A 24925-nucleotide genomic window follows, 5' to 3' on the forward strand; every position below is an offset into this window, starting at 1 on the left:
AGTTTGCCTTGCATTTCGGCTCTGGGAAAAAGGGAGCCGGAAGTCTCCCTTTGCCCTTTGCTTTTGTTACGGGAGGGCGGTGCGCCCCTGAGGCTGCATTTGTTACCAGAGCATTAAGGGACTGGGATTTCAGTCCTTTTCTGTGCTGGCTGGATTTGCTTGTTTTTGTTCTTAGTCACTGCTCATGTAATGCACTCCCTTAACCAGGAAATTAAAGCATTCTCCCGGAATAATCTCAGGAAGCAATGCACCAGGGTGACAACGCTAACTGGAAAGAAAATAATAGAAACATGGAAAGATGCCAAAATTCACGTTGTGGAAGAAGTAGAACCGAGCAGTGGGGGTGCTTGTGGTTATGTGCAGGATCTTAGCTTGGACCTGCAAGTTGGCATTATTAAGCCATGGTTGCTCCTGGGTGAGTATATGGATTTGCCACTGAGTCCTTTGATCATATTACTTTATAATTATTTCCCTTATTATGTAATAATTTGTACTATCAGCTCTCCTGCCGAAAAGTTCAAACGTTTCCTTTTTTGAACATGGGACTTCCATTAGCTAGCTAGAGATGGCTCTGCCCCCACAATATATCCGTACGAAGCGTAGATTCTAGTAGCACATAGCTCCTGGTATTTGAGCTTTTAGAAAAGACTTGTGGTTTTTCTAATTTCTCTGGAGGATAAGACACTAATGTAGTGTTTTCTTTAATTATAAAAGGATACAACTTTAGAAATCAAATTTAAAAAAATGCTCTTATTAGGCAAAACTTCAAGTTTCAACTTGAAAAGTTAGTACTTGAAATAGTCATGTGCTTGTTTTCCTGCTCTGCTGTTACAAACCGTATGGAATGCAGACCTCCTGAGACCACACCTGCCATGGTGGCTGTTATTATAGTGTTAAGGAAAAGGTGGACTTTTATAGCTATGAGTCTGATGGTATTATGAATTTTCTTTTTTTTGTATTATGTAAAGTACTGATTTTCTATACACAGGTTAGTCCACAAATAGCAAACAAAGCACAGTTAAAATGTATAAACTTGTTATCTTAGCAAGAATGTGGTACAGTTTTGTTGTTTTTTTTTTTTTAATCAACAATATTTTCAAGTTGGCTTGAGTTGTTTTTCATTTATAAATAGAGAAATTAAGACTTGGAAAGATAAATAATGTGCCAATATTTATGCAGCCAAGTTTGGACTGGGAGCCAGAAATAGTCAGGTACTATGCGAAATGCACACAGCATCTCACTTTCAAAAACTGAAGTAGGGATTATCAGCTCCATTTTACAGATGGGAACTGGATTTAAGATTGGTTAAGTAGCTTGCTCAGGGTTAACACTCCTAGTAAATAACAGCTGGACATCAAGCTCATATCTGACTCCTGTGCTCCATGGATGTATAGACTGCCTCCGGGAACCAGGTGTTCAGCCCTGCTGTGCCTCTAACTTACTAGATGAGCTAGTGCAACCCATTTATCCTCTCTGGGCCTCCTACAAGCCATCTGTAAATTTGAAGTAACAGTATCTGCTTATCTCATAGGGTTGCTCTGAGGTTGTTGTAAAAGTTTTATTTTCTTTCGTGAAAGGTTTTTAAAGCAAATCAATTGCAATATACATAGGAGTCATGATTGTATTGTGTATTATATGAATTATTACATGGACTATCTTTAAATTCACCAAATAAATATCTCCAACTAGTTTCTGCAGCCCAGTGAAAAGTTAAGTGGGCCATCTAGCTAGTCTGGAAGATTCACCCAGGACTTGCACACCATCTCTAGGAAAGGAAATATATCCAGGCACATTTTTCATTTATGTGGCTTCCATTGTAGTAATAATGGTGTAAAATTATTGTAGAATAAACATTTTTCTTTGTATTATTATTTCTTATCTAGACTAGCGATTTTCAACTGGTGTGTCACGACAGGCACACTGGTATGCTGCAAAAAATTTTAAAATATGCAGTACCTTGACTAGTCAGGAACACTGACCTCTTTTCCCTTAGATTGTCAGATAAAAAAATGACAACAGCCAACACAACAATAGTCATTCGGTATGAATGAATAAAAATTATACCTATTTTGGTCAGATGGGCAAAAATTATAGTTTTGATATGTTGCAGAATTTTAGTAATTAATTTATCAGTGCCATGGGATGAAAAAAGTTGAAAATTGCTGATCTAGACTTATCCAAAGTGACTTGATCAAGGTAGCATTCTCAAATTGGCATTGGAAGCCTTCCCAGGATCCTAGGAGAGTTCTGGGAGGGGCTTGTGAAACTAGTCCTTATTTGGTCCCCTCTCTGAACCAGGAAATGGGATATTTTCATCTGGCACAGCCTTTCTTCTGAGAGGTAGGTGGACCTTTTTCTGCCCAGTTACAAGTGCCGTATTCTTTAGGGACCCTTGGATGGTTACATCTAAAGTTCTTCCACATGAATGATGCAGGGCTTGTTTCTGACCAGACTAGGTTTCTTTCTGGAGATGGGAGTTGTTTCTAGGTTGCTTCCAAGAGCTTCCCTCACCTCTTCAAAGAAGCACAACTCCAACCCAGTACTACATTCCAGTTGACTTGCGTTTTGGGGAAATAAAGAAAATCAAGAGCTAAATATAATAAATATATTTATATAAAATACAATCTACCTTTTTAAAATATAATTTTAACATATTCTGTCTTTTAAAAATATAACCTTTCTTTTTCAGTTAGTTGATAAATTCAAACAAGCATCTGTATTTCAAAAATCTGTACATAGGCCCTTGACTATCTAACAGGTTGCTAAAAGATCTTAGTGAGCATTTCTGTAGGTTTTGCAAATTACATTTTTACAATAAAAGTCACTAGGACTTTTCTTCAGTCGAACTTGATTTGTAAAAGTAGAAAATTCCATTTTTCTTGGGTAGTTAAATGGTGTACTTATTATTTGTTATATTCACTCTGTTAAGAAGTCCCAGCTGGTGCCATTTTGAGATCTCTTAATTTTAGATGAAAAGCTTGGGATCTTTTATGAGATTATAGAAGATGTCCAAGATCTAGGAAGCCCAATATTCTTGGGGCACAGATAAAACATTAAATTTATATAGCTCTTTATTTTGTGAAGTTATTATGTAAAATATTATTCCCTTATCCTATTAATTTATACTCTTATTTCTGTCCATTTATGAATGTTCACTCCTACCGGTTTTATCAAATAAAATATTTCTATTTGGAATGTCACTTATTTTGCTTTTTACTGATGTAATAATGTCTTTTTCATTTGTTTTTGTGTTGGTGAAAAGTGATTTGTAAATTAATATATGCTATATCAGAATTTATACAATATTTGGCATTTTTATAAAAAAGATCTCTTAAAAAATAGAAACAGTGTTCTGAAGATCTTATGTAGCCTGTTTTTTATGATACATATATTATGATTGCAAACCACTGAACTTGTTTGAAGTCTCAACTGCAATAGCATGTAATATATGCAGGGGTGGGCACAAGTAGGTTTGCAATTGTGAATACACAAAACAGAGTTTATTTTTGCATTATTATAATTTATTTGTATTACAACTGCAAACCTACTTGTGCCCACCCCTGTATTGTTTCTAAATCAGTTATCTCATCTGTAATAGTTTCATAATAAAACTTGGCCAAAGTAATGAGTATTAGTAATTTGTATCAATGTCCAATATAACTATAAGTTATTATTATTATTAGACCTCTTTAATTCTAATCCTGTTTACCTTCATTTTTATTATTTAAAAAATTGTCATACAGATAAATTGACTTAGTATTTAGTTCTATGAATTTTAACACAAGTATAGATTCATGTAGCCACCATTAAGATCATCGAATTCCTAAAATTGATATTTGTTTTTATTCTTTTTAATTTTTACTTATTACTTTTAGAGGGGGAGAGAGAGAGAGACAGAGAGAAAGAGACAGAGAGACATTGAGAGAGAGAGACAGGAGACATCGATTTGTTGTTTTGCTTATTTATGCATTCATTGGCTTATTCTTCTTGTATGTGTCCTGACCAGGATCGAACCCACAACCTTGGCATATCAGGACAACACTAACCAACCGAGATAACTGGACAGGGCAAATTTGGTAATTGTTTTTAAACTTTGATTAAGATAGTTTATAAAAGGAGAGCATACTACTTTAACAAAACAAAGGTTTTAATAATATGTCATAACATATGATTCAGTGTTTATTTCTTTTAATGCTAAGTGTTTTACCAATATAAGTTTAATACAAGATTGCAACACAGAGCAGCCATTTAAAATTGGGAAAAAAATTGATGTTTATATCTAAAATTTCTAGAGAATTAACATGAACTGAATACTACTAAGTATTAGATGAAACATACAAACTGATTACCTGATATCCATTTGTGTTGACTAAAATTGTTCCTCCACACTATTAACACTATAAATTTCTTATTGTTTGAAAAGACAGAGCTTATGAGTTGCTTTTTTTTTTTTCTTCAAATACTAAATTTATATCAACTACTCACACTCTGGAAGTTACTTTCAAAATATGGTTGCTAACTGTTCATTTGGCATGTGTGTGTGTGTTTATGTTTTTAATGGAAATGATCAAAATATAATAACAGTTAAGGGTAAAGGAAATAATTTCATTAATTGATTTTTTATTTTAAGGATTAGTAAGAGTAGAATTATTATTTAGAAGACGAATGCATAATAAACCACCAAATTTCAATTAAGTCTTTTGATCCCATTCCCTGACCGCTCCAGAGATGGTTAGGAATTCTGAAAGAAAATTGAGAAAAATTTTAAAATAATGGAGTATTGCCCTAACCGGTGTGGCTCAGTTGGTTGGGCGTAGTCCCACACAAAGCAAAAGTTCGCTGATTCGATTCCTAGTCAGGGCACATGCCTGGGTTGCAGGGTTTGGTCACTAATCGGCGGTAGGGTGCATAGAAGAGGCAGCCGATCAATGTTCCTCTCTCACATCGATGTTTCTCTCCAACTCTTTCTCCCTCTCTTCCTGTTTCTCTAAAAAGAAATAAAATTTTAAAATAAAATTATGGAGTATTTCAAATGCATAGCCAATTCGAGACAATACTATATTACTGTATAACAGACAATTATGTATTTATCATTCAGCTTTAACAAATGGTAATATTCTGATAGGCTAGCATTTGAGGAGAATAAAATTGAGTGTAATCTCAATGAGGAGTCTGTGAGCTTTGTATTACCAAGAGAACATTGACCATCATACTTACTGGCCTTTCAGCTACCTAAAATCATGTCATAAAGCTGGCAGATTTCCCAGGTAGGTAAGGTAGGAAGAACATTGTTTATGGAAATAGAACCTAATTCAGGAAAGTAAAATACTTGAATAATAAATATCCTATTTTTCCAATTGTATAATTCATTTTATTTTAACTAGTTATTCACTTGTAAGAACTTTCTTATTAACTAGAGTCATCTTCCAGGTGTAGGAAATCTGGAAAGCCAACTTTGACAGAAACTGTAAAAGGGCACAGCCCTACTGGTTCACAGAAGTGGGTGGAATTCTAAACCCAACAGTGTTTGCTTTACTCTACTGGGTGTTCCTGAACAAGCTGGTACTAAGTATTTTTGGGTGTTCCCAAACCAGCTGGTACTGTCTTAAAAAAAATATTCTCTTTTAATTTTCAAAACAAATAGTTATCTATTGTAAAAATACAAATGAGCATGAAGAAGAAAAATCACCAGTCATCACAGTTAACATTTTGTTTTATATACTTCCTACCCATTTTAAGCATATACATTTTTTTATTACAAAAATGGGTGATAGTATTTTGTAACCTGCTTTTGTCACCTAATATATTGGGAATATATTTCCATGCCCTAAATATTCTTCTACATTTATCACTTCTAATATCTATATATTTCACTACACAACTGGACTATCTTTTATTTAACCTAATACCTATTATTGGGCTTTGTTTTTTTAAACAAGATTAAAAACAACCTATTATTAGGTTGTTGCGTTATTTTTGTGGTATTACAAACAGAACTATGATGAACATCCTGATAGCTTATCTTTGTAACATCTAGAACTTCTAGGACAAATTCCTAAAAGTCCAAGAGTATATACAAGATGAATATTTTTACAATTATTACCAGATTGTCTTTCAGAAAGTTAGAATGAGGTCCTCCAAAGTTGTACTTTTCAAAACAAATGAATAACAGAATTATTGCAAAAATTGGATAAAAAGTCAGGATGATTATTTTTATGTTCAAGGTGATATGATTTATTTCTTATAGGCTCACAAGATGCTGCTCATGATCTGGATACACTGAAAAAGCACAAGGTAAAAAAAATGTTTCAGGTCTGGTACATTGTAGAGAAGGTTACATTTATTAAATATTACATTTAATTAGGAAAAACTGTATTGGTCCATTTCAGAGTTTAATCGATAACATTTTTGTCTGTCATTTTAATAAAGTTGCAAAGAGTATTTAATTCAAATATGTGGATTTGTAATCCATCTTTCCAGTTTTATATTCTCTCATTCTTCCTTCATATATCTTTATGAACCTCACTGTGGAGGCACATCTTCTTGCCTCTGCTTATGTAGTTCCTCTGTGTGGTATAGAATTTCCCCTCTTCTTGACCAAGACCTACCCAGGCCTTGAGTCCTAACTCATATTCATATACCACTTCTTCCCCAGTGCCATTTCCTCCTACCCTCTCCTGTACAACTGATGTGATTTATTACTTATTTCAATATTTACTCAAAAAAATTTTTTCCTAGCCATCTACTATTTTGACAAGTGCTGTTTCAGAGTCATGAAATTGCTATGGTTCTTGTTCACACGAAACAATATGAGGGGCAGGAAGGGGAGAAAGAACAGTGCGCTGTGTGCTCTGCTGAGAAAGTGCATGTTGCCTTTGGAGTGCAGAGGAGATAAAGCCCTGAACCCATATTTGCTTTGGGTTGGCTTGCGTTGGGCTGGGGATAGGAAGAGACATTGAAGTTTTGTTCTGAAAGAGAATGGAGAGGGAGCAGACAGAAAAGTGGGTGGGGAGGCAGCACACAAGTGTAGAAGAAGTGGTTTGTGTGGGAATCCATAGGCAAGAGAAAGGTTGAAGTTCAGTAACCCTGTTATAGACAGTGTGAGAAAGAAGTGTACCAAGAGACAAGGCCAGAGGTAAGCATGAGCCAGATCACAAAAGTCTGTGTAAGCCAGAGTAAATTGTTTGGATTTGGTCCAAAAGACAGTGGAAAGCCTGTGAAAGGTTTTAGCCAGGGATCAAATTTGTAGTTTAGAAAGACTGTTCACTAGAGGCAGTGTGGAAAATAGGTCAGAGGGTTCTTCAAGCTAGAGATGGGCGACAACTAAAGACTGTTGCAGTAATCTGAAAAAACAAAAACAATAAGAGATGATTGTGGCTTAGGTTAGGATTCAATGGGAGTAGAGATAAATTGATGAGGGTTTTTGTTTGTTTGTTTTTTTAAGAATGGAATCCTCACAATTTAATGATTAATTACCTATAGATCAAGGTGAGGGGAGAGCGAGTTTGAGGGAGCAGGAGTCAAAGCTGATATCCAGCTTCCTTGGGTAACTAAATAAGGTTGGTGCCATTCCATGAGACAGGGAGGAACAGGTTCTGGAGGGAAAACAATGAGCTCAGTTTTGAACATTTTAATTTCAGATGCTATGGGTGATCTAGATTAAGTTATTCAGTAGTGTTGATATATGAGGTCTGCAAGTTCAGGTAAGAGGTGAAAATATAAATGTAGGAATCTTTGGCATACAAGCAGTGATTGGAATCATTGGAATAGATAAAATCACCTGGGGAAAGGAATAAAGTGAATGGAGAAGGCAGCCAACAGCAGAACCCTGCATAATACCAAACTATAAGGAATGGTCAAAGGAAGAATTTGCAGCTAGAAAGGTATAGTTAAGAGGTCAGCAAAGTCAAAAAAGTGTGGTGTCATGAGAGCCAAAGAAGGCAAGTGTTTTAAGGAGGGGAGTCAGCAGAGTCAGATGCTGCCAGAAGTTTAACTACAATTAGCACTAAATTACATCCATTGGATTTTACAACAAAGAAGTTGTTAGTGATTTTGATGAGAAGTTTCATTGGAATTGGACACTAAAGCCAGAGAGATCAAGTGGCTGAGAAATGGAAGAAATGATAGCAGAAAAAAAAAAGAAAAGAAAAAGGAAAGGAGAATGGGAACAGTCAAGGGAGGGAGATGGATAGTTTTGAGCATGCTTTAGAACTGATGGTCGAGGAAGGAATTAAAATGGAGCAAGAATTGTGGCTAGAGGGGTGTGCCACAAAAGTAGTAAGCAGTTTGGCCCCAAACACTGGTGCCAGAATGAGCCTTATAAAGCATGTGGGAGCACGTCATCCATTGCAGTAAGAAGGCAGAAGGAAAACGTGGGTGCAGCTGTAGGCAATGTTGTTAAATGTGATGGTAAATGTGAGGGTTCCTATGTGGTGGCTTCTCTTTATACTGAAGTAGGAAGTGAAGTGATTAGCTGAAGAAAGGCAGAGATAGTAGGGTTGAAAGTTATTAGGAAAGTGAGGAAGTTTGGAAAAAGCTGATATGGAGGATGAGAAGGATAGCCTACTAGGGAAATATAGTTGCTAAGCATATATGAGGTTGGCTCTCATAAATTTATGGTCTGCAGTATTGTGTGACTTTTCTCAGCCAATGCTTAGCAGTCTTGGTGTACAGTCAACTTCTACCAGACAGGTGCAGGGAAGGTGGACCATGGATGATAAGCTAAGTAAAAAAAGAAGTGAAGGCAAGAGGGGGCCAATGGATAAGAAGAAATAGAAAGATCAAGGAGTTGATGGTTCTTGTGAGGTCTAATGGAAGTAAGTGAATAAAAGATCTGGAAAAATAATAAGAGTGGAATGCTTGACTTTATTGTAGCAGACCTGGAGCACTTTTGGGCATTGGCTTTGAAGGAGTGTGATTGAAGTGGAGTGATGAGGGAAGTCATTGGAAACTGTTAAACCCAACTGGAAATTGCTATCACCCAGAATAATGGCAGGACTTTGGATCGGATTCAGCCCATTGAGAGTCAGGTGCCCCCCAAATGCAGTCAGTTTGTATCAACCTCAAAGAGCAAGAATTTTTACTGGAGGATGGAATGGAAGTGAGTTGATAGAGTCCAGAGTAGCCAAAAGAATGCCACCCTGCCTCTCACCCATGAGGTAAGTGAGTGCTAGGCACCTTCCTAGGTTCAGGAGATATAGAAATGAACAAGGAGTAAGGTCCTTGCTCTTAAAACATGATTCTTTGAGATGAGGATACATTCTCTGAAAGAATTCGAATGAGGCGATTTGAGGAGTTGGGGGCAGCGACGTGAGTCAGGGTAGGCCTTTTGGAGGATATTACATTTCAGCTGAGACCTTATGTCAGAGTCAGCCATGCTTAGATCAGGGCAAGAGGACTTCAGGCTGAGAGAATAGCAAATGTGAGGGTTTATGGGAGGAGAAGCAGAGGTAAGCTGAGCAGCTGAATTAAAGGGTTGCTAGAAAAGTTTAAGGATACTGAAAAAAAACAACAACTTTGCTGATTTAAACACATGGCACATTTCAAAAGGATATCCTAACATTCAAGTAAAGTGCTGTAACTAGGAGAAATTCTCTGGTGGAGGATCACTTCAGAAGTTTCTATAGGAATTTTAATGTTGACATATGGTAATAATGGCTGCTTTATTTATAAGGTAGTCCTTGAGTACCTGGTGTTTGCCGGATAAAGCTGTGTGGAGGATAGAAGACTGAGTGGAACATAAAATGTTCCAAGTTATTTTTTGCAGAATTGTTTATAATAGCAAATTATTGAAAACAAACCATGTGGCCATCAATAGGGAATTGGTTACATGAACAATGGTACACCCACATCATAGAATACCGAATAGCTATAAAAGGAATACAGAAAAGGGTCTCTAAAGACTCATATGAAAAGATTCTCAGGATGTATATAAATGAGGCAAGGTGTTGCCTTTGGGTAAGAAAGGGAGTAAATAAAATATTTACATAAAGCTACTCTGAAAGAATGTACAAGAAACCAACAAAGGAGGTTGTGGTTGTCATCAGTGTGGGAGGTATTGGAGTGGATAGGGGTAGGATGAGAGCAAGAATTCTTAATGTTTCTTTTTTATAATGTTTTATTTGGAAATAACAAATATGAGGATTGAGATAAATTATATGCCTAGCATATAATACATACTCAGTAAAGGGGCTCTTCTTATTATAAAGGGCATCCCAAACCATTGCTAGGACCTCTGTACCTGCATTTTGGAAACATGCTTGATTACTAGAAGGGTTTTAGGCTGGGTCCCTTTCAGTACCACCACCTGCAACTCAGTACTGTTCTTTACAACCAAGACCATTTGATCAATATACATAAAAATTGCATCTCCAAACAGCTAAACTACCCAGGCATTGGTTTAATAATCCACAATATTTGTAATGCACTTTTACCTTTCAACAGGTTTTCCCAAGATTCTCATTTCTGCTCCTCCATAATCCTGTGATGTATAGGCAAGATATATAGGTAATGATATATATATAATATAAATGTAATATACAATATATGTACATGTATATTTTGTATACCCTGGCTGGTTTGGCTCAGTGGATTGAGCGTCGGCCTGCGAGCTAAGTGTCGCTGGTTCGATCTTCCAGTCAGGGCACATCAGAGAAGGAAAACTCTGACTCCAAAAAACCTCCGCTGCCTTGCGGCATACCTCTTCAGGGGAAAGGCTAAGGGAGTAAACCCCGACAGAAAATCCGGAGCCGGAGTCCCTAAGGCGGTTTGACGTTGTAGTCAACACCGGCAACTCCTGCGGCGCACCTGAAGCCAAGCTGTATTGACTCCGTCTTTCCCTTGGATCCTTCAGCTGCGAAGAGAGGGGGGGTCTGCTGCATGGGCAACAGCAGACCCTCCATATCACCCCGCCCAGGCTCTGTAGCTTCAGCTTCACTGGACAGAACACTCCAGCGTCATCGCAAGATGTCGATTCAACATGGGAGGAGACAGATACCGTGTCACTCCCGAGTCGGACTGCACAGCCATTCTCGGCAGTGCAGATAGACTCTTAAGAAGCTACACCATCGTCTCTCGAGATGGACGGCTGCCGACGATATTTTGTATACATATATTTTTTGGAAGTGGTCAGACCTCATTCCTGGTTTTTTGGGAATATAGTTGTAAAGAGAAAGCAAATGCATCAATAATATAAAACATTGAAGATATTATGTAATTAAGGGCAGAATTATATATTCCTGGCCAGAAGGATACTGGGAGTGAGAGAGTGACTTAGAGGAAAGCAGAAGGACATTTCAGACTCTTCTAAAAATGTTCTTCTTTCTGGTTTCTTCCATCTCCCCTCTATTTGAGAGTTTCTCTGGAGCGGATGTTGAAGGTCTTCCCATTGTCTTCCGCAAAGCAGTTGGGTTAGTAAATGGCCTATGGTTCTCTGTGAAGCCTAGCTCCCCGAGTGTCTCAATATTCTTTGGTTGTGAACCACAGAAACCTAAGCAAGGAAGAGAATGTGTATGATTATTTAGGGGGATCTCTGGAACCCAAGGGCAGAGCATGGCCATGCCAGGGAATAGAAGGCCATTCTAGATGGTTCCTCTCTCTGCTGGGGTCATGGCCCCTCTCTGTGTATCTACTCTGTTCTTCTCCTTTGGAAGTAGGACTTTTCAGGTTCTCTGAGCACTTAAGAGAAATGGCTGTCTTAAAACTCTCAGTTTTGGATCATTCCAGCTGTCTTTTACACCCATTCTTTACATTTCTAAAGGTAATAGGATCAGCCTAGCTTAAGTCCTGTGTGCACCAGAATCCATTCAGCTGTGCTGGAGGGAGGTGTGGGGCACTTCCAGAGCCATACTTGTGACGGTAGTCCAGGCCAGAGAGGCAGGGATGGACAGATCCTCTTCAATATGTGTGAAATACATGAAAATAACAAGATCAAGCAAACACCAAAGTTAAAAAAGAACGTCCAAAAAACAAAATAAACTAAGATGTATGCTAAGAAAGAATAAATACAGTGAGAAGCATGTTATGACAAGAAACAATGACTCATTTTTCTCATCTGTTTAGCCTTTGGATTTTCTTAGTGGACTTTCCATGGCTCCTTCCACATGCTTGGTGAGCTCTAGGAAAGGGGCTCGAATGCATACATGGAGTAGGAGGTTCCTTATGTGTACCATTTGAAAGAAAATTTTTCATGACCATGCCATCTTTCACCCACACTCATTCATCAAAACTCTGGCTTTGAGGCCGAGTGGCACTGATATTTTTAAAAGCTCACCGGGTGATTCTAATGTGCAGCCACTCCAGAGAACCATGTACTAATGAAGAAGAATAATTATTGAAAGGGAAATTTGTGCTGCTGATGTACTTCTTTTAGTTAACTTTTTTTATATGGACATTTTCATTGATTTATTCAACAAATACTTTAAGTACTTTCTGTGCCAAGGTCACTGATCATTCACAATGCTTACTTATAATTGTAAGCTAAACATGGTCCTTACCCGCATGGAGTTTCTAATACAGTGAAGGACACAACCTCTAAGTGGTATAGGCGATAATAGGACAAGTATATGGAAATATATAGAAATAGCACTTTGTGAGAGATGAGGCAGTCAGATAGGGCTTTCTTGAGGAAGTATTATTCCAATATGTCATGCTTAAATTGTTCATTCTTGTTACAGATCTCAACATCCCAGCCTCTTTTTAATTACCCTAATTCATGAGAATTTTTTTAAATCTTTTCTTTTTCTCTTTAAGGTGACTCATATTCTCAATGTTGCATATGGAGTTGAAAATGCTTTCCTCAGTCACTTTATATACAAAACCATTTCTATACTGGATCTGCCTGAAACCGATATCCTGTCTTATTTTCCAGAATGTTTTGAATTTATTGAAGAAGCAAAAATGAAGGTAAGTTTTATTTTGATCCATCGTTCTTCAAAAGCAGAAATTTAAAAATGAGTCCATTATCCAAATTTATTCTTTTTGTAATGAATATATAGAGCACCATAATGAAATTTCCCCTCCAACAATATTTTATTAATTCCTACAACTATTTAGTTCTTTAATTGCTCTTTCCTCAATTTAATTTTTTAATTTAATTTTAAATTATTTTTTCCTTTTCCTATGCCTGTGTACTTAGAATTCCTTTGACAGTTTATAACCACTCGACTGACCAATTTGCAAGATAATCAAATTGGACTATAGGATAGAGGTTGCTGTAGTCCTATTAATGTATTTATTTATGAAGATTAATATGCATTTATTTTTGTGGCCGAGGAGGTGGGGATTGTGAATCTGTGCGTTTTTTAAAAAGATTTTATTTATTTATTTTTAGAGAGAGGGGATGGGAGGGAGAGAGAGAAGGGATGGGAGGGAGAAAGAAAGGGAGAGAAATATCGATGTGTGAGAGATATAAAGATTGGTTGCCTTGCCTCTCGTACATTCCCACCCAGTGACCCGGCCTGCAACCCAGGCATGTGCCCTGACACCCAGGCATGTGCCCTGACTGAGAATTGAACTAGTGACCTTTTGGTTTGCAGGCCGGTGTTCAATCCACTGAGGCACACCAGCCAGGCCAAATCTGTGTATTTTCAAAAATAGAATTTTAGGGCCCTCTAAGGACTAAATGGGTATTGCTTTACTTAGATTGTATGAAAATGCTGATAAACTCTCCATTGGGTTTTCTGACTTTAGAAGACCAACTGACAGGGTAATACTTTGATCTTGGTACTAGATCCAAGTCAACACACTGACAAGCCGAGCTTCTAATTTGGCTGTTACCCATAATTACACCTTGAAATGACATCATTTTTAATCAGCATATAATTCTTACAAAATTTATGGAGATAAGTAGATGGAAATGTAAAAGCACTTACAGAGAAAAGTTAAGTCACCAAAAACACCTAACCATCAATGACAGTTAACATTAGAATTCAGTTTAGTTGAATTCTAATGATCTTCCTTCTCTCTTTTCTCATTTCCTTTCTTCCTTCCTCTCTCTCTCTTTCTTTTATTTAGCAATATTTATTGAGGGCTGTATGTGCCCAGCAGTGGTCTAGGTGCCTTCTCTAGATTACACTGAAAATATAAAACCATTGCACCTTACCATTCAACTTTATTTATTAGCAGATATTTGGATGAAAGAAAAGGAAGAGGTTTTCTAATTCAAAACCTAATATCGGCCAGTCTTTAACTCCTTTGAAAAATTTGATAGGCTTTAGATTGCAACATTCCAGGGTGCCAGTAATTAACGTTAAAAATAAAAATGATAATGTCCCTGCATTAGCTGTTTCTCTACAGAGAGGTAGAATATGCCTTAAGATGGTAAAGGAAAAGTGTAGACAGCATCCATATTCATATAAATTTGGAAGATATGTACATGTTGCAAGTCAAAAGTGGAAAGGGTAATAGTTAATTAAAATGGTCCTTTGCTTGGGTTTCCTGGAAAACAGAACTCGAGACAAAGGATTAAGAGCTGACGCTTCATTTGAGAGGTGCAATCGCTAGGAAGTGAGGGTGAGAAGGAAAAGAGAAGATTCAGGGAAGGATGAGAAGCAACATAAGGTGATGTGTTGACCCTGCTGAGTACAACTTTGCAGTCAATTGACAGTGACAACACTAGGTGCACCTTCTCTACCACCCAAAATCGTCGTCGGCAGCCGTCCGTCTTGAGAGACGATGGTGTAGCTTCTTAAGAGTCTATCTGCACCGCCGAGAATGGCTGTGCAGTCCGACTCGGGAGTGACACGGTATCTGTCTCCTCCCGTGTTGAGTCGACATCTTGCGATGACGCTGGAGTGTCCTCTCCAGTGAAGCTGAAGCTACAGAGCCTGGGCAGGGTGATATGGAGGGTCTGCTGTTGCCCATGCAGCAGACCCCCCCCTCTCTTCGCAGCTGAAGGGTCCAAGGGAAAGACGGAGTCAATACATCTTGGCTTCAGGTGCGCCGCAGGAGTTGCTGGTGTTGACTACGACGTCAAACCGCCTTAGGGACTCCGGCTCCGGATTTTCTGTCGGGGTTTACTCCCTTAGCCTTTCCCCTGAAGAGGTATGCCGCAAGGCAGCGGAGGTTTTTTGGAGTCAGAGTTTTCCTTCTCTGATGTGCCCTGACTGGAAGATCGAACCAGCGACACTTAGCTCGCAGGCCGACGCTCAATCCACTGAGCCAAACCAGCCAGGGCCACCACCCAAAATACATCTGGGCAAGGAGTACAAAGAAACCTCAATACAGAATTTGGGAGGGAGGGAAGAGAGAACTTACCAGCCTGGCTGTCTGTTGACTCCTGTTTCCCACTGGTCAAAGTTTACCCGTGGGGAAATAACTAACCCCACAATTCCAGGGTACAACAATTGACTGTTTCAGCAGCTACCTGAAGCCAAACCCAATGCCCTGTGGTGTGACTTTTCACCTAAGTTCAGAAGCAACAAGAGAATCCAGAACTCAGGGTGGACCTGTCTATGCAGAGACTGCCACTGGGAAAGAGCCAGGACTTTTTAGGCAAGCAAAACTCAAAAGGCCTAAAAGGAGCAGCTGGCTACAGAGGTGACAGCTGAGGTGGAGCCAGTTTAGGGTGCATGAGAATCTGAGGAGATGCATGAGACATTTCTGCTGCAAGTTGTATTAGAATTCCACAATATGTCCTAATTCATCAGGCCTTGGGAACCTAACCTCAGCCAATATTTTCTTGCCCTAAAAACTCTTTATTGTTTAGATTAATACATACTTATTTTTAGCACTAGAATTTGTGAGCTGTCTTCATCTTTTTTCTAGACAAGACCTCTTTAAGACTTTGTCTATTGTATATGCAAGCATTATTAAATTGTATGATTCAAAATGACGTCGGTAGGCCCTAGTTTGCTGTTTTTAGCTGCCAAATGGAGTGTTTTCCATTTTCCAATGTTTTCCCTCATTTCTCTGTACTTATAAAACTCTACTTGTTTCTCTGTCCTTACTCTATCTCCACCTCATGCATTATTTGTCAGGTTTATGCCTAAAGGGACAGAATTATACATGAAAGGGAAGTAGTAAGGTAACCCCAATAACCTCAAGAGTTCTCTTTGGGACATTTAGATGCTCCCCTCTTTTTAGTGTGTGAAAGGTTTTGTTTGTTAGTATGAAAATGTGTATTTGGTATTACTTGTTTACTTTATTATTTATTTGATGTGATTTTAAAAGCATAAGTAATCTGTATCCTTGTAGAAAAATTGGAAAATACAGATAACTAAAAATTAAGTTCACCCTACTCCCAAAATTTAGATATAACCACTGTTAACATTTTGATATATTTTTCTATATATCAAAGACTCATTTACAAAAGACCTGAACTTGGCTCAGTTAATCTGTTTACCAATATCAATTACTTATGCTGAGGAGATACAAGGGATATATATTGCTGTCTTCAAGGAGTGTGCAATCTGGTCGACAAGCTATTCATAACAACACAAGAATAAAGAAAGCTTGATAAAATGGAAATACCGTAACCTAATTACTGCCTATAGCAAAATGGTGATGTGAATTTTTAAGAGATTGCTTTTGTTCTCATAAATGCAGAACAAAATTAATTTACTCAGCAAACATTTATGGAATATTTACTCTGTGCCAAAAATTGCACCAAGTTCTACGCATACAGAGATATCTAGGCTAAGATAGTTCCCTGCCCTCATCTCACTCAGAGAGAGGCAGGCTTCTTAGGGCAGACACCAGAGTTAGCTGGACCAAGAGGAGGAGCAAAGGCTTCCAGGCAGAGGATAACAGCACGTGCAGAAGAAAAAAAGTTGCTTTTTATATTATTTAATTGTCACTATTTTGAATTCTGTAAAGGGGATGTAAAGTCAATAATTTTTCTGGAAATACTTTCAAGGACTGTGTGATAGCCAAGGAATGATAAAACATGAATGGGTAAATACAACAGCTGGAAACCAACAGAGAGGTAGCTGTTCCATAAAGAATGTAAGAGAGAAGAAAATGTTAACATTATTAAACCTTAGCTGAAACTGGATGTACAGCATATAAGACTGAAAGTAAAGCTAGTTTCATTTTCAAAGGCATAGGTATGGATAGTCAGAAATATTAAAAATGACCCTGAAGGGTATCTGTCATTAAACTTTATGATTTCTAAGTTTCTTTGAAATGTCTAGTTTGTTTTGAGTTAAAAGAAATTCATTAATAGTTTTCAGCAGTTATTGTACTATGATTTTAAAATGTCTTCAGTCTCATAAAAATGAACTATTGTACAAAGTGATAAGAGTTTTGTATATGTATAGTGAATATTTGTGTTTTGCTTTTCTTATATAGAAACTTGATGTCTGGAAATAATGCAAATATATATATATGAAAACAATTGATATTATCTTTTTGATATGAGGATAATTTTGTTGTGGATCGTTTGGCTTTTTTGAAGTGAGATGCACTTGAAAATTTGTTACAACAGATTTGGAAAAGGAATTTCGCAATAGATTTATGAATCTGAGAATACTGCCTTACAAAAATGAAATAATCCAATGAGCTATAAACATAATATTGCTAATATATGCTTTGGGTAGCAGGTCTTTAGTTCTAAGTTTTGTTGTTTTCCCCTTCCCCTCTTTCCATCTTCCTTTTTGTGTTGTACCAAAAGAAGAATCAGGATATGAAGTAACTAAAATATCTAGTTCTGTAGTGTGTGCTCCCAGTTCACTCCATTTCATTCAGATCATTAACTTTTTAAAAGCCTGAAATAAGCCAACCTGTATCAATGGTGCTCCATCAGATCTATCACATTCATTATTAATGCAATATTACCCCCTCAGCTTTGGTCTTACACTGTGTCCCTTTTCACTTGTGAAGTATCATTTTCAAGTTACCTGAAACGTTATTCATTTATTGACCTTGGCTGGTGTCTAATTACCTTTTCCACTTCACATTTTCGTAAACTCTTTGTGTCACCATTTTACTACCTGATAAGTTTAAGTATTTTTTACGTTACTTCCTTCCAGAATATATCTAAGGGTAGGGATTTTGTCCTTGCTGATCATTTTACACTCATGTTTCCAAGCTAATGACACTAGCTTTATGGGAACACTCCGTGTACATAGAATGCCTCAGGCTTTCTGTTTAGTTTATGATTATGGTTTTCTTCATGTTTCCACATATATCTCCTATAACTCTTATATATAGGAATGTGGCTAAGTTATTAGATTTTTATGTGTACTTTACTTAATTACTTCAGTTTAACAGAGAATACTGTTTGAGAATTACAAATACCCCACCAAAGCACTTCAAACCTGGAAGGTAATTGATTGGTTTTTCCATTCTTTCCTTACAATGAACTGGTTTTTTTTTGTTTTTTGTTTTGATAAGCAAATAAATTGATAGAATAAATATATTTATTGTATAATTGTTATGACTATAAGAATATACAATTGATTTAATAACCTTTCTTAAATGAATAATGAAGGGTTTTGTTTGATTTTATTGCAGGATGGAGTGGTTCTTGTTCATTGTAATGCAGGGGTTTCCAGGGCAGCTGCAATTGTAATAGGCTTCCTGATGAATTCTGAAGAAATCTCATTTACCAGTGCTTTTTCTTTGGTGAAAAATGCAAGGCCTTCCATATGTCCAAATGCTGGCTTCATGGAGCAGCTTCGTACATATCAAGAGGGCAAAGAAAGCAATAAATGTGACAAAATACGGGAATTAGAAGGGGACAACAGTTCATGAGTTACACTCTAGCAGAGATGATGGACAAATAATTTCTAAGTTGGCCTCTATAACCACCTTTCCCCTTTTTTAGAGAGTAGAGTAATAAAAACATCCTTTTCTCTTGTTTTTTTTTTCAAGTGAAAATGGAGGTCAATTGATTGACCTGAGCTAGTGTATAAATAATTTTTTAAATTATATTATTTTCTTTGTTATTATAATGTGTGATTAAATGCTTCTTTGATTTGCTAAGGGAAAATAACAATGTATTACCAATAATTGATTTATGTAGAAGAAAAAATGTTTAAATTTAAAATCTGTGTTAGAGCATGGAAAGATTAAATCAGTTAAGACTTTTTGTACTTTTCTATTCCAGCAACTGTATCCATGAAGGAAAAATCTTGAAATGCTACTTGACTTACTATTTCAGAGGGAGATAAATTTCTTTGTAAATAATTTAAGATTAAAAAACCAATACCTTAAGCCTTCCAAGAGAGGTAATCAAAATGTGAAGGTTTACACAATATTTATGTAGTAGTTACGATAGTCACAAAATTTTTACGTCCTTTTATGAAAATTTACTCACTTTTCATTTTGATTTTTTATATTTAATTATATTCGCTGGATTTATATTTTAAGTTTTTTGTGTGGATTTTCTCTCTTACATTATTTGTGAGCTTACAGTTCTTTAATTAGGTGATCTGGTCTCTTATATTGTATGCTTTGCATCCTGGGTTCCTAGCGTTCTGTTTTTGGGTCCCATGGAATAATTTTTTGATCTTCTTGGATCTGTGGAAAAATATTTTACACTGAAAGATCATTTTTTAGATGCGATTTGTTTAATGGTCTTTTCTAGTTCAATATTTTACTAGAGAATATATTTTTAAGGAAAGAAGGGTTATGGTTTTATAATGAATTTTAAATACATTGTTAGAAAGCCTAAAATTATTTATAATTTTATTTCTGGCCAGAGGCCTTGAATAGTCTCTTTTTAAAATATTAAGTCTCCATGGGGGTGGGCTGGGTGGAGGCGGGTGAACAGGTAAAAAATTGGGACAACTGTAACAGCATAAGCAATAAATAAGTAAGTAAATAAATAAATAAATGAAATATTGTCTCCATATTGGCAAGGTTCAACTCTACCTTATAAAGTTGCTTAAAGGTATTCTTTGACTTATTAAAAATAAAATGTACTTAAAATTGATATAGTAATTATGATAAGATTTATTTAATAGCTTTCAAGTAACCTTTCATGACTTAGAAAATATCTTTGCCATTTAGATATTAAGAAAGTCAGCTCTTCTTAAATACATATTCTAGAGAGCTAGTATATTCCCATACATAAGTTGGAAAGTGCACATTGAGTATGTACATCTGTGTATTTGAGGAAGCAGGCTTTCTTATGCTGTCAGGAGTGAAAAGTAGAAGTGATCAATGCAGATTATGTCTCGAGATCGCTTATAGCTTGACAACATGCCATCACATGCAAAACTATAAACTTTGCTTCTGTTGAGAAGCAGTATAAATGTAATCAACCTACAGTGAGTTGTCTGAAGCCAACAAAGGCAGACAAGAATCGTCTTAAATATGAGGTTGATGAGTACTGTCTCTGTAGTCAGTATTGCTGAGGGTTTGTAGGGTGAACTTTTTCCATTCACGTAAAAATGTTTATTTAAATACATTTTCTTCTGCGAGGTGCTGTGTAGTTTTCAGCCATTACATTTTGTGATGTGAAGCCTTGAATAGAACTTGTTCATAATGGATACTACAATACTTATGTCTGTATTTTGTATGCTTAGGTGTTGCTTGTAGTCATCTGGTTATGGTGCAAGCTCATATCCTCTGTATTATCTACAGAAGTGCTTTGAGCATCTGTTTTGTTTTATCGTAAATGATAGTAGTTTGCTAAATCTAAAATAGATCAATAAATGTAATTAGGTCTTTTAAATTAGGGATGCTATGTAAGGCAATGATGGGTCATATATATGAGTATATAGTACATTTATTGTGTTTTCCATGGATATAAGTCACTATATCACACCTCGTTATTTATAAAAAGGAGTTTCATCATTATGATTCTTTATCTTACATGTTATAAATAAAAATGTATACCAAATACAGGTTTGCTTTGAGGGAGAGGGAAAATATTTCAAGGAGTTTTTACCTCTATATTAAAATAGATTTTCTACAATTTTTTTAAAGGAAAGAGGAAATGAAAATATCTTTTGTTTTTAAACACTGAAAAGAAATATAAAGCAACCTGATAAAGATGAGCAGAAAAAAGACTGGAAAATATCATACAATTATGTTTATTTGAGGTTAATATTTTAAAAACATTTTGCTAACTTTATGCTTTAGTATAGCCTTGTGATGACTGAAAACCAAGAAATATTTAAAGTTTTGAAAACTGAAATCTTTTTTTTTAAATTCTTTTGGATAAAATTTAGACCCTTATAGTAACTCAAATATTTCAGAGAAAATGGAGTGTAGTATTTAAAAATTGCAATCTTACTTGTGCATCACTTCTTCCCTATTGAACCTTGACTCAAATGTATGAATATAGCACATTCATATAGTATGAATATGTATTGTGTAACCTAGGGGGCATATTTGCATTCTGATTGATAAGTTCACTGGTGATGGGGAAACCTTCTGAACTTGTCATCTGATTATTAGTAACACAAGTTGTTCAAATGTGTATGGCAAGTCCACCTCAAAGGTAATTTCTACGAAGATTCTTGAATGTAGCAGGTGAAAACAAAAGTATGTCTTCTAATCTTACCCAGTAAGTTAATTCAATGAATTGATAATCTTTATAAACAAAGCCACAATGCATTTTAAAATAACAGAACTATAGCACAACGAATTATTTAGTTTTGTCAGGTAACTCTAAATAGTTGATTTTTCTGCCCAAAGGGTCCTGAACATATTTAGTCATCTTGTAGTTATTTAAGAATTTAAACCAGAAGGTTTTAAAGTTTTATATTCTTGCAATGTATACAATGGCATTTATAGTTAACAAATGTATGGTTGTTTCCATTGATACACTTTACAAATAACAAACTTTTCTATTTCAAGTGAAGTTTGACTTGTTTTGTATCCATATTTATAATGTATCCTTTATTGTTTCTAGTATTTATTATACTTTAATAAAATACTAAATTTACTATTTCCCCTGTTAATATCTTTATTTCTTTCAGGCTATTTGTTTAAAAAGACTTAACACTTATTTGCTGTCAAATTCTGCGTTCAAAATCTTTTGAAAGGACACAAAATGATACATTTTGCAATATAAATTACTTTCAGGTCTATAAAGATGTTTGCTCCAGGCACTTTAAGAAATGAAAAGCTAAAGGGAGATCTTAAAATTGGCATTACTATGGATAAACTGGCATTGAAAATTCAATAGAACACCCCCTAGTATTTTAAGTCAAGAGAAGAGACTGAATTACTCTCAGATTAAACTACTGAATATTCTAACCATGATAGCACTGAGATTATTCGAATATCATTCAGAATCCACTGCCCACATACTGCACATTGTTACTACTCATTATGGACTCTTTCCTCCCTTCCTCTCCCCGTTTTATCCAAACTGGCCTCTTGGCTATGCATTCTTTGAAAATACATAATGAAAGCTCCACTTTGAAAATGCATAATGAAGGCTCCACTTTATTACCTGCTGTTCCCTTTACCTGGGACACTTCCCCCAGAAATATCAGAACTTGTTGATAAAATGTTACTTTCTTAGTAAAACCTTCCCTGACCACCTTATTTATAATTGTTCCCATCCTGAACACTTTTACTCACCTTTCTTGTTTTATATATGGCATGGTCCTACTTATCACAAAAATTCTATGTTTTATTTATTCTGTTGTTTTCCTCATCAAAACTGGAGCTCCCACGAGAGCAGAGATTTTTACTGTGTGGTTTATCTATAGCAGATATATCCCATAACAAACCTTCAAAAATTGCTTATTAGAAGGAAGGGGGGGGGAGGATTGAAAGGAAAAAATTAACACATACCTTTGCACGTTATATAAGTTTTGATGTTACTTTTTCACTACCAAGGGGTGATAAGAACCATTTAATTGATTAAAAGACAACAGATGAATCAGCTAACTGAAGTTTCCTTTGATGTCTGGCTGCCCCCTTTCTGCCAGTTGTTTACTGTAATGAAATGATTAGAAAAACAACTCATAGGTTTCCAAATGTTATATTTTAACTTATGAAGAGATAGCTTTGGTCATTATATACAGAGGTCAAATAATGCAAATAACAAGTAATAGATTTGTATTTTTTGGACAACATCCCTCCACTTCTACGCTCCTGCCTCAGTCCATTTGGGCTATTATAACAGGATAACATAGACTGGGAGACTTATAAAAAACAGAAATTGATTTCTCAGAATTCTGGAGGCTGGGAAGTCCAAGATCAAGACACCAGCAGATTTGGTGTCTGGTGAGAGCCTGCTTCCTGAATCACAGGTGGCAGTCTTGATGCTGTGGTCTCATATGGCTGAGGCAAGTGTAGGGATGTGGGGAACTCTGTGGTCTCTTTTATAAAGACAATCATCTCATTGATGAGGGTTTCATTCTTGTGATTTAATCAACCCAAAATTCCCACCTCCAAATATTCAGTCTATGTAGCAAACTTCCACCCTGATTTTGATTTTCCCTTTCCTTTGTTGCCTAAGTGAAAATGTATGTAGTGTATTCATAAGTTATATAAATGTCTAGTCACTATGTTGTACAACTGAAACTCATATAACATTGTATGTCAAGTGTAAGTGAAAATACATTAAAAAAAATAAAAAATGTATGTGGTGTAATGAGGGGTGTTATTGATTGGAATGTGCTGCACATGTGAATCTTGTGGAGCTGAAGAAAAGGAGGCTGCTGTAGGGAACAGGAATCCCAAGATAGTTTGTGGACAGCTGAGTGATGTGTACAGGGAAGGGAGTGTTGGCTAGTGGTAGTGGTGTTTTAAATTTGCTAAGAGATACTAACTGAACAAAGGAAGATGTTAAGAGTCTACTGCAATTGTCTAGGAATTAAGTAGAGAGAAAGACTAGGACTAGGTATCTGAATGTTTGATGGTAGAGAAGGTAAAAGCCACAAAAAAACAAAGTGGACCAGGCACTCTACTAAAGCATAGCCACCTTTCAAAGTAGGTATTATTTCTATTTTACACAAAATAAAATTTACAGAGATTTAATACCAATCCAAGTAATACAGGATTTAAGTGGGAAAGTTGGACTCTAAATTCAGGTCTATTTGACCTTAAATTCTGCTCTGTCATACTGTAATTTTAATTTTGGGCATCTAAGAGACTCATGGGAAAGGGACGACTGGAATGGGGCAGATCTTAGGGGTAAGATGAGTTTGTTTTTGAGGTATGATGTGTTTGTAGGTTGTTCAGCAAGTATTTGGAAAAGTAGTTTGGCTTTAGAGAGAGGCGGGGCACACACTAACGGAAATTGTTTGCATAGATGTGACAAAGGATAAGAACTCCAAAGGAGAACATAAAAATTGAGGAAGAAAGGCCTTATTAACAAATGAAATGGCATCAGGTATTGAAGAGCTGCGGAAAGAGTAGAAAGTTAGAAGAGTAGCATCACCAAAAAAAAGGAAAAAAAAATTTTTAGGAAAAGATTGTCAAAGCGATTGAATACCACAGATGTCAAGGATATAGGCCTAATATGGCAATTAGGAGGAAAAATTATTGGAGTCAGTAGTTTTAAAAGAAGATTTACACAAAGGTCAGTATGTAATGGATTAAAAAACAAGATGGTAAAGTTGGGGAACTAGACCATCTACTAAAGTCTATTGACCCTTATTGTGAAATTTCAGGGAAAAAAAAAAAAATGAGAAATTAGTTCATGGCAGCTAGAAAAAAGATAAAGTTCTAGGGGAGATTTTTTGATAGGACAAATTGGACATCTTTATACCTTGAGAAGGGAAGAGCCAGTTGAAATGTTATAAGTTTGAAATGCGAGTGAAGAAAGGAACATGACTTAAAATTTTTTTTTTTTACTAATATCAAACTATATCACCAGGCCATAGTAATGAAAGCAGCATGGTACTGGCATAAAAACATATACAGATAAATAGAACAAAATAGAGAGCCCAGAAATAAACCCACGGCTTTATAGTCAATTAATATTTGACAAAGGAGGCAAAAACAAACAATACAATGGGCTAAAGATAGTTTATTCAATAAATGATGTTGGGAAAATCGGACAGGTACATGC

At 36.1% G+C, this 24925-nt stretch overlaps 1 protein-coding gene across 1 annotated transcript; it reads left to right on the forward strand.

Annotated features, from left to right (window-relative positions):
* Window positions 1–106: 106 nt before the first annotated feature.
* On the forward strand, window positions 107–21088 carry DUSP19 (dual specificity phosphatase 19). The gene is made up of 4 exons (XM_090268235.1): window positions 107–415; window positions 6248–6294; window positions 12751–12903; window positions 18454–21088. The coding sequence occupies exons 1-4, from the start codon at window positions 190–192 to the stop codon at window positions 18691–18693; spliced, it is 666 nt and encodes a 221-aa protein (XP_090124361.1). The 5' UTR covers window positions 107–189; the 3' UTR covers window positions 18694–21088.
* The last annotated feature ends 3837 nt before the right edge of the window (window positions 21089–24925 follow it).

The sequence above is a fragment of the Furipterus horrens genome, unplaced genomic scaffold (genome assembly GCF_987537825.1).
Source record: "Furipterus horrens unplaced genomic scaffold, mFurHor1.1.pri manual_scaffold_1, whole genome shotgun sequence".
NCBI lineage: Eukaryota > Metazoa > Chordata > Mammalia > Chiroptera > Furipteridae > Furipterus > Furipterus horrens.

Bases quoted from the DNA above. Each gene is read 5' to 3' on its own strand.
- DUSP19 (XM_090268235.1), top strand. From the start codon at position 190: ATGCACTCCCTTAACCAGGAAATTAAAGCATTCTCCCGGAATAATCTC. The intron at 416-6,247 runs GTGAGTATATGG...TATTTCTTATAG, and splicing joins TAAGCCATGGTTGCTCCTGG to GCTCACAAGATGCTGCTCAT. The intron at 6,295-12,750 runs GTAAAAAAAATG...TTTCTCTTTAAG, and splicing joins ATACACTGAAAAAGCACAAG to GTGACTCATATTCTCAATGT.